At 37.4% G+C, this 11,491-nt stretch overlaps 1 protein-coding gene across 2 annotated transcripts in view; it reads right to left on the reverse strand.

Moving 5' to 3' along the window:
- The window catches only part of adamts14 (ADAM metallopeptidase with thrombospondin type 1 motif, 14), a 103,415-nt gene that overhangs the window by 87,997 nt on the left and 3,927 nt on the right, over positions 1-11,491 (reverse strand). For both annotated transcript variants that reach the window (XM_087277043.1, XM_087277042.1), the window contains exon 2: positions 10,390-10,742. In XM_087277043.1, coding sequence (XP_087133169.1) covers positions 10,390-10,742 — 353 coding nt within the window. The remainder of the gene's footprint in view (positions 1-10,389; positions 10,743-11,491) is intronic.

Raw genomic sequence — 11,491 nt, forward strand, 5'->3', positions numbered from 1 at the left:
TTATATATTATATTTAGTTTGGCTAAATAAATTTTATTTATTTAATTAATTTATTGATTTATTTAAATATCTTTATTTATTTTATTTAATTATTTTTAATTAATTTTTTTATTTAATTTAATTTAATTTAATTTAATTTAATTTAATTTAATTTAATTTAATTTAATTTAATTTAATTTAATTTAATTTAATTTAATTTAATTTATTTCTGCCAAGCTAAAAGAAATTAGACATTTTTTTTACAGGGGCTAATAATATTTACCTCAGCAATTATAATTTTCTTCTCTTTTCTCCAAACTAAAAGACATACATCTTTCTCCAGAAGACAAATATAATAGTAAATACTGTGAAAAAATCCTTGATCTGTTAAATTTCTGAAAAATGATTAAATCTGGGTCAGCAAGCAGTAATGCACAACCCCAAACAGAAAACCAGTCCTGATATAGATGAAAAATACAAGACATGAAGAGGAAAATACAGTCAGAAATCAAAAAAGCAAGAAAGGAAAAGATAAGTCTCTGAAATCACGTCATGTTGTGTTTGCCAGAATAGAGTTAAGAGTTTGTAAAACCATTAAAGCTCCACAAATAAACACTTCTGCTTCTGTCCAGACAGCATTACAGATGGTTGCATCACAGGCTCATTCTGAAAGCGTAGCCCTGTATGCATTTCTGGAGATAGTGAATTATGTAGCTGAAGCAATGCATGTCTGCGTTTCATCTTTAAAATGAATGCTACAGGGAAGTAGGACGCTGTACCTTTTTGTGCTTCCCAGCTGACCGCTTTGTGTGGACAGTTTTCACGCAGGAGGAAAAGTTTTAATAACTAATTTTTAATAACTCTTTGCACAACATTACAAAATAAAAATAATAATAATAAAGTACTCTAATTCCAAGTACTTGATTTTTGTAATCTGATTATATAATCCACATTACATACAGTATAATCCACTCGTGTCCAGCGATGCACACTTTGATACAGCGCAGAACAGTGTGTGCGAGTGTGTGTGTGTGTGTTGAGGACAGCGGTGCAGCAGACAGTGTGTGTTATTGTCCTGACAGTGATTACCTAAGCGAGTGATCCATCAATGTGGCCGTAATGAATGATCTGATTGTGTTTTTGAGCGTCTGCAGGAGGAACAGAGGTGCTCTGTGCACAGATCACCAATGCTGACGATGAGGACGGCGGATTGAGTTGCATTAGCAAAGCAAAGCCTCCCAAAACTCTTTGATTAAACTAATAAGAGCGGAGCCTCTACAACACTGACACACGCACACTCACTGGAGCTCAGAGTGTGCGTCCGGCTGTGCAACCACAACACCAGCGTGCACATGGAAGAACATTTACAGTTTTATTTCAGCTAGAATAAAAGCAGTTTTTAATAGTTTTAAAGTCATGTTAAGGTCAATATTATTCGCCCCCTTCAGCAATATTAGTTTTGGATCGTCTCCAGAACAAACCACTGTTATCCAATGATACATCTCATTCCAGGCTTTTGTGAATACATAAAAGAAAGATCCCTGTCCATCAGAGGTGAGAGTATGTCATGCATGTGCAAGTCACAAGCAAGTCTCAAGTCATAACCTTCAAGTCTCAAGCAAGTCAAGTCATATTTGTCAGACTCAAGTCAAGTCAAGTCTGCTTTTTTCAAGTCACGTCAAGTCAAGTTGTAGCTTGGTCTAGCAAGTCACTTTCAAGTCAATCTAATTATATATATAAATATATATATTTATTGGTTTTGTATATATATATATGTATGTATATGTATATATATATATATATATATATATATATATATATATATATATATATATATATATATATATGTATGTATATGTGTATATATATATATATATATATATATATATATATATATATATATATGTATATATATATATATATATATATATATATATATATATATGTGTATATATATATATATATATATATATATATATATATATATATATATATATATATATATATATACACATATATATATAGTTTAAGTCAGAATTATTAGCCCCCTTTAAATTTTTTTCTTCTTTTTAAAATATTTTCTAAATGATGATTAACAGATTCACGAAATGTTCACAGTATGTCTGATAATATTTTTTATTCTAAATAAAGTCTTATTTGTTTTATTTTGCCAAGAATAAAAGCAGTTATACATTTTTTAAACACCATTTTAGGGGCAAAATTATTAACCTCTTTAAGCTATATTTTTTCTCGATAATCTACAGAACAAACCACTGTTTTACAATGACTTGCCTAATTACCCTAACCTGTCTAGTTAACCTAATTAACCTAGTTAAGCCTTTAAATGTCACTTTAAGCTGTGTAGAAGAGTCTTGAAAAATATCTAGTAAAATATTATTTACTGTCATCATGACAAAGAGAAAATAATTCAGTTATTAGAGATGAGTTATTAAAAATATTATGTTTAGAAATGTGCTGAATTTTTCTCTCTCCGTTAAACAGAAATTGTGGAAAAAATAAACAAGCAGTCTAATAATTCAGGGGGGCTAATAATTCTGACTTCAACTGTATATATATCAGAAATAGATGGCTTTCTGCTCAGGGGAATGTGTGTGCTACTTCAAAGCCATTAAAATATTATACTATTAATAAACGAGACAAAATGACAAAACCAATCTTAAAGTGCACAGGTACTTTTTTTTATTATTTATTGAATCAAATTTAATTGTTAAATAATGTTTAATTGTAAAATAATTTAAACGTTAAATGCTAAATATATAACAAACGGTTGTGTATTTAACAAAAACAAGTTATTTCAAAGTCATTTCACTCAAGTCCAAGTCAAGTCTCAAGTCATGACAGTCAAGTCCAAGTCAAGTCGAGTCTTTTTTGGATATTTGTCTTAAGCAAGTCTCAAGTCCTAAATTTTGCGACTCAAGTCTGACTCGAGTCAAGTCATGTGACTCGAGTCCCCCATCTCTGCTGTCCATTACAGCTTTTAAAAGCCGGTACTGGCAAACATCCATTTGTTGCAGATCTGGTGGAACGATCAGTCATTGTGTTGAGTTTTGGTATCAAAACACAAAGGGCCGCTATAGCGCTATTTAAAACTTGATAGTACAGTTTAATCACTGTTTTCATGATGTAGTTTGGAAATGTTAAAGCATTAGAGAGAGATAGAGCAAAACAGTGATGTGTCCACCAAGAAAGTCTGTTGTGGATCTTAAAGGCCCTAGTGTACAGTGTAGCCATTGGCTCCAAGATATCATTTATTGTGAGAGACCGAACAGGCAAACAGACAAGGTAGACAAGACAAATTTGTCCCCTAATCACAGGAGGGCGAATAATTTTCACCTTAACTGAATGCAACTCAAAATAAACTCAGACACAAGCCACCCATAGTGGAAAAAGCTCCTCCATACATCTGCACACACACACACACACACACACACCACATTACTGTGAGCTCGGCAGGAATCCACAGCTGCATTCTTTTAGTCTGTGTTTTGGTTCAGAAACTGAGGAATGACCACTACCAAGGGTGCACTTACTCAGGTTTAAAGGGTCAACAGAGTCAATGGTTTGAGTCTGTGACCTCAACTAATCCTCAAGACAGAGACTTTCCATACGAGAGCAAAACCAAGGCAGAAAACTTACAGTTGCTTTTCAGATTATACAGAAAAAATAGATGAATCCCGCCATACACTCACTAGTGTGCAGTGTGTAGGGTGCAGTACTGGACACAGTATAGGTACACTTGAGTAAAAGTACGGAAATCCTAATATAACATCCCCCCAGCAGAAGTATCAAGATCGCCTTTTTATTATTACTGGAGATTTACTGTGAACAAATTATTTGAATCAGTGAATCATTTATGGGACTCTGACTCTAAACAAATCATTTGAATTAGTGAATCATTTACAGGAGACCAACTCTAAACATAATTTTGAATCAGTGAATCATTTACATGACACTCACTCCAAACAGACTATTTGAATTAGTGAATCGTTTACTGTACACTCACTCTAAACGGATTGTTTGAAATAGTGAATTATTTACTAGACACTGATTTTAAACTGGTCATTTAAATCAGTGATTCATTTACTGGACACTCACTCTAAATGATTCATTTGAATCAGGGAATCATTTACTGGACAATCTAACCAGATCAGCTGAACCAGTGCATCATTTACGAGACACTGACTCTAAACTGATTATTTGAATCAGTGATTTATTTACAGGACACTCAATCTAACCAGATCAGTTGAATCCGTGCATCATTCACTAGACACTGATTCTAACCAGATCCCTTGAATCAGTGAACCACTTACAGGACATTCACTCTGAATTAATAATTTGAATCAGTGAACTGGACACTCAGTCTAACCAGATCATTTATATCAGTGATTCATTTACTAGACACTGAATCTAAACAGATCACCTGAATCAGTGAATCATTTACAGGAAACTCACTTTAAATGGATCATTTGAATCACTAAATCATTCACAGCACACTTACTCTGAATTAATCATTTGAATCAGTGAATCATTTACTGGACACTCAGTCTAACCAGATCATTTGAATCAGTGATTCATTTACTAGACACTGAGTCTAAACAGATCACCTGAATCAGTGAATCATTTACAGGACACTCACTCTGAATTAATCATTTGAATCAGTGAATCATTTACAGGTTACTCACTCTGAATTAATAATTTGAATCAGTGAATCATTTACTGGACACTGACTCTAAACAGATCATTTGAATCAGTGATTCATTTACAGGACACTCAATCTAACTAGATCAGTTGAATCAGTGCATCATTTACTAGCCACTGATTCTAACCAGATCACTTGAATCAGTGAATCATTTACAGAACACTCACTTTAAACGGATCATTTGAATCACTAAATCATATACAGCACACTCACTCTGAATTAATCATTTGAATCAGTGAATCATTTACTGGACACTTATTCTAACCAGATCAGATGAATCAGAGAATCTTTTACAGAACACTCCCTCTAAACAGATCATTTGAATCAGTGAATTATTTCCTAGACACTAATTCTAACCAGATCAGTTGAATCAGTGAATCATTTACTAGACACTGACTCTAAACAGAACATTTAAATCAGTGAATCATTTACTAAACACTGATTCTAAGCAGATCAGTTGAATCAGTGAATTATCTACTGGACACTTAATCCAACCAGATAATTTGAATCAGTGAATCATTTTCTAGACACTGATTCTAACCAGATCAGTTGAATCAGTGAATCAGTTACTAGACACTGACTCTAAACATCATTTGAATCAGTGAATCATTTACAGGATACCAACTCAAAAAAGAATTCTGAATCAGTGAATCATTTAAAGAACACTCACTCCAAATAAATCATTTGAATCAGAGGGTTACTTACTAGTAAACAAATGTCAGTCAAAATCACAAACTAACAGCTCAAAGTAATTTAGGAACAGATTCAACCAAATGAACTCAGCAAATGTAGAGTAAAAAGCAATATGTAGTTTTAGAATGTAGTGAAGGAACCTTCCTAAACTAAATATACCCTGATAATATGCACTTAAGTGCAATAGTGAAGTAGTGAAGTACAATGCTAAGCTACTGTCCACCCCTGAAAATGAGGACAGAACTTTATTTCTATAACAATATATAGTTTAAGTCTTAATCCAAATATATTCGGTATAGGGTGACCCTCGGATAAGGACTTGACAGGACAGACAGACAGACGTTATTAGTTTGACCAAGCAGGAAAGTAAAGTATGGTCAGTGCTGGTGGGCATGTGCATCTTACGTAAGCGCTGGAGAGATTGGAAAAGGCAGTGATTTGACAGCTGAACGTGTCCGGAGGGCAGCAGATAATCAGTAAACTCAGATTTACAGCACAGTCTGAGAGCGCAGCTATAATGAGGGCTGTGTCCCAAACCATCGCTCACTTTACCAGCATCTGACCAGACAAAACACTGTCCATTTCTGAGATATGAACGTTTGAGTGTAGACATGGGATGATTGAGAGGATTTACTGTGGTTTGGAAAAGACAAGACTTTAAAACTGTAGATAAATTCCGTTAAATCATTCCTATCGTAGACATACGTTTTTTTTATATATATATTAGTTTTCACGACAAGAGTATCTTTATCAGAAAAAGATTAAAATCTACTGATCAACTCATGATTCGGCAAACATCTGATAAACAAATCACTTATACACCAACATCCAGCAAGCTGTAGAGCTCAACAGTGCAGTGTTAGGTTAGATTTAGGTCGTGACGTCAGGTGACCAGTGGTGTAGTCGAGACTATACGCACGTATACTCCGTATGCCTACTTTTTTCTACGAGCTGTTAGGGTATTACGACTTCTAAGGATCAATAATTGCATATACCCTCTGAATACTGATTAGACTTCCCTAGTTTATATGTATTCACGTTTCCTTTAACTGTATTCCACATGTATTGTAAACTTGGATCTAAATTTGTTGTTTACTGTTTGCTCAAGCGCTTCCCTCATCATCACAGTTGTTTCCTCCAGCGAAAAATGTAACTCGTTACAAACATTTTGCTATGTTTATTTAAAAATTCATTCATTTTCGGCTTAGTCCCTTTATTAATCTGGGGTGGCCACAGCGGAATGAACCGCCAACTTATACAGCATATGTTTGAAGCAGCGGATGCCCTTCCACGGCTACCACGGACAATTTAACCCACCTAACTCACCTGTACGGCATGTGTTTGGACTGTGGATGAAACTAGAGCACCCGGAGGAAACCCACGCAAACGCAGGGAGAACGTTTCCAAAACCCGACAGGTGGACAAATTTACACTTGTGTTTATTAAAGCAAATATAAATCTGCATATAATCAATAATACTGCTAATGATAATCACATTATACAGATGCAGATCGTCATGAATAAACTGAAGAAGCCCCCCGAGGTGAAGAAGGCTGGATCATTTTAATTCTTTAATTGTTTTTATTTGTAAAGATATGTGTGTGTTGCTGTTCATCCTGTGTGTATTCAGCAGTGTGTAAGTGTTTGGACCTGCATAGGCGCATAACAAACACGCTCTGCTGGACTTTAGAGCAGCTTTTAGTTGGTCAATGGCGCGGTCTATTTCAGTTCATCAAAATAGCAACACACCAACAATGCGCCTTTTCAACACGTCCTTTCCAGACCAGCACATGAGTCCACAAAAACGAGAAAATTACAGTTGTGCTGGTCTAAAACTAGCAACAAATCAGGCCCAACACGTTTTGAGCCTTATGGCCCATTCCACTTAGTGGTACAGTACAATACTGTTTGGTTCGGTACACTTTTATGGTTGTTTCCACTGTCAAATGGTATCTAAAAGCAATATGTAATGCACCACTTTTTGGGCACCCTTTCGAAAGGGTGCCTAGCACGAGTAAAGGGTACCAAAAGGCGGAGCTAGACGCAGAGCTGAACCCTATTGGTTTACAGAGAAACGTCACTCGCAGAAGCAGGAGAATGAAAACAAAGGAAGCGGCATTTTTAAAAACACAGCCGAGACAGTACACCGTAATAATATATACATATAATAACAAGCGACCCGAGCTCAATCAAAATTTTCTTGATGAACAGCAGAAATCGGGGACTCGAGTCACATGACTTGACTCAAGTCAGACTTAAGTCGCAAAATCTAGGACTTGAGACTTGCTTGAGACAAATATCCCAAAAAAAGACTCGACTTGGACTTGATTGTCTTGCCTTGAGACTTGAGGTAAATGACTCGAAATAACTGGTTTAATATCAAAATAACAGTTTGTTATATATTATGCATTACATACAAAACTGAAAGTTATATATGTAAAAAGAAATTGTAAACGAAATAGCAAAAGTTCAAAAATCGACAAAAATTTGATGACTTGAAAATGACTTGAGACTTGAGATAAGCAGTGACTCGACTTGACTTGAATCTGACAAAAATTGACTTGACTTGCTTGAGACTTGAAGGTTATGACTCGAGACTTGCTTGTGACTTGTACATCTGTTGCTTACTCTCACCTCTGACGAACAGCCACAAAGAACAAAATCTGCCGTGTCCTGTTGTTGTTTTACAACCCCATCTAAAGCGCGAGCGGTGTCACTTTCTCCAGGGAGCTGGCGATTGTGTATATATTTGAAATAAGGAAACTCTTGAGCTGATTATAATAATGTGAACACGATTATAGAAGTGTTACCAACGCCCAATCCTTTCAGAAAAGGACAAACACAAGAGTGAAGTGCAAAAAAGAGAAACTCGAAAAAACTCTGTGAGAGCGCAGCTGGAGTCACGTGTGGATTAACAGTGTACGCGACGCTCGACTGTTCTCGCTGTTCTCATCTGCAAACGCTGAGATCCGGATTCGCTTGTAGTCTCCTCTTAATAAAGATTTGGTAAGTGAGCGACCAGTGCTCTTTGTTTATTCAGTTTGTTCGTATCGAAGTAACTATTGCATCGAGTGTAGACATGTTAGCCCCACAACCAAACTTTAACCTCGTGTAGGATTTTTACCGCATTCAGTGACCGGAATAACACACGCGACTTTCTGACACTACCTGCCGTGTGCATCTAAGTTTCCGGGAAATGCGGAGGGTTTTTTCTCTCATTCGCCGTGCGGTATCAAACATTGCATGAAAAATACACGCTTACAGCAGCTCCTCGAATCAAATATCTCGTTTGTCGCGAGGGGCATGACTGAATTCTCTGAATGAAAGAGCCAAACTGAAGTTAAAGTCCACCATTTAATTATTTGGCGAATAATTCGACTACAGATGTCCATGTAAACACAGTCACTTTCTCCCGTGTGTGTGTTTGTGTGTGTGTGTGTGTGTTTTGACTCTGAAACTTGCGCACACCCTAATAGACACTCCCACACCATCCCACTTTAGTTCCTCCGACACTCCCCCCTAAACAGAGCTGGACACGCCCACTTTTCTGACTTTTTCCAAAGTAGAGGTGTGAAAATACCCTGCTGAAACGAGGGGCTTTCATGGCCCTTTAAAGCACTGTATTCCAGCCGCAGCCGCGCTTCCTTCTCCAAATGTATAATGTTAGTTTGTCTAAAGCAGACATACAATCCATCAGCGCAGTCGTCCCTCCAGAGTAAAAATGACATTTTGTTTTGTTTACTTTCGGGAGTTCACTGGTATTTTCCCCCACGTGAATTCTGACCTATCAATAAGCAGTTTAGGAAATATGTTCAACAACATCTGGCCAATGAGAGATGTGGATTTTGTCAGATGACTGCATTTTGGTTTGTTTCAACTGGTTCGGACCAAAGCCAGCAGTGTGGTGTGAAAACGACCCAAAGACGGCAGAAAATGCAACAATGTATCATTTATTGCCCTTGGTCCGGACCAAATAAAGCGAACTACAGATGTGAAAGCACCCTAAATGTCTGCTGTGTGCAGTTTTTTTTTTGTAGTTGGTAACATATCAGAGACTGTAACGCCCCATTCACACGGGGCTTCAGCGTCAACGCTTGACTGAAGGCGTGTCTGAAGTTGAGGCTAAAGCGATCGTCATAGCAGCATCAACCAATGAAATTCAGTCAGCAATAGGCCACTGTCTAGCTGGTGTATTTGCATACAGCAATCTGATTGGCTGACGCTTCCGTCGGCGCTTGAAAAGTTGAGCTAGTCCCAACTTCTGCAGTGAGCAACACCTCTGAAGTGGCGCTGACGGATCCACAATGCAGTTCAGCAATGCTTGATGTCACCTATTCAAAGTGAATGGGAAGCGTTGACGCTGACGCCCCGTGTGAATGGGGCGTAATTGTCTGTGTGTGTTCATATATGTTAATTTATTTAATTATTTCATATAATTGCAGACGTTACAGTAGGCTATTCCAATTTTTAATCATTGATCTGCAGTTATAATTAAATCATGTTGATAGAAAGGTTTGAAATGAACATTTATACACAAGTATTTATGTGCATAAAGCATCTGTGTTGTGAGAAGTGTGAACGATCTGTACAGCTTTACTGTGACATTTCCTACAGCGAGAATGACACTGAAACTTTTCTGTCGTACACCACGGCCATCAAAAGAGTACACTTTAGTCAGTGGAAACGCAAGCCTGATAAAGGTGACCCGTACCGTACCGGACTATACCAGTCAGTGGAAATGGGCCATTATTGTTCTGTGTGTATGATAGGACCCCTAAAAGTCCTTCAGCATATACAATATTCACTATAAGTCCGGCCAAACACATTATACACATGTGAGTCCTAATATGTCACAAACACACACACACACACACACACACACACACACACTTGTCTCTGTCACTCACTAGTGTATCACAGTTACTAATGTCCACTGTTGCACTCTGCATGTACGTGACATCTCCAGTAAACACACACACACACACACACACACTCACCAGTCCGTCGCAATTGCTGATGGCCACGGCTGTGCTCCGCATGTGTGTGACGTCTCCAGTAAACACACAGTCTCCCAGTATGCGCTCTCGGCTCTGCTCCTGGAAGTCCTCCTGGTGCTGGACCGTGGCTCCGGGCCCCACCAGCCCCCTGTTGGCCCTCAGCCGCAAGTGCAGCTCCTTCCCAAACACCGTCACGTTGAAGTAGATCTGCTGTGGAGGCGTGACGGAGGCGTCCCGTCGAACCCGCGTCCTGCTGCTGCTCGCCGACAGCACATGAGAAACGAAGCGTCCGCGAGCGTCTGTGCTGGACGGCACCATCAGACCATACTCACTCAACTTACCCGAGAGACTCCCTAAACAACAGAAATACAACAGCGTTTGATTAATAACAGAGGAAACACTCCAGCTGTACATCTCACTCTCTCTCAGTTCACTTTATTGGCATGATGAGGGAAACAAGTACATATATACACATTACTAATCACAATAGTGTTAATAACTCATCTCTAATAACTGATTTCTTTTCTCTGTCATGATGACAGCACATAATATTAGACTAGATATTCTTCAAGACACTAGTGTTCAGCTTAAAGTGACATTTAAAGGCTTCACTAGGGTAATTAGGGTAAAGTTAGGGTAATTAGGCAAGTCATTGTATAACAGTGGTTTGTTCTGGAGACAATCCAACATTAATATTGCTGAAGGGGTGAATAATACTGAGCTTAACATGGCTTTAAAACAATTAAAAACTGCTTTTATTCTAGCTGAAATAAAACAAATAAGACTTTCTCCAGAAGAACAAATATTAGAGGAAATACTGTGAACAATTCCTGAATCTGTTACTCTGCTGTTATTTTGGTATTTCCGCCTGCATTTTGCCTACCCAAATTTAAAAGCTTCCCGAATCCACATGCAGAGGTGTGAATGCAAAGATTTGAAACCCTTTGAATTTTCATAAACACTATTGAAAGTGTGTAAAATATCTGTGTATGTTATCTGTGTTATAATAAACACCTAAAAAAGAGGCGCTTTTTGTATTTTTTTTTTTAATAAACTCAAATGTGAAAGTGTATCTTTTAGGTTCTGTGTGGTCTAGCGTGCT

Source organism: Danio rerio, chromosome 12 (genome assembly GCF_052040795.2).
Source record: "Danio rerio strain M-AB ecotype USA chromosome 12, GRCz13ab, whole genome shotgun sequence".
Lineage (NCBI taxonomy): Eukaryota > Metazoa > Chordata > Actinopteri > Cypriniformes > Danionidae > Danio > Danio rerio.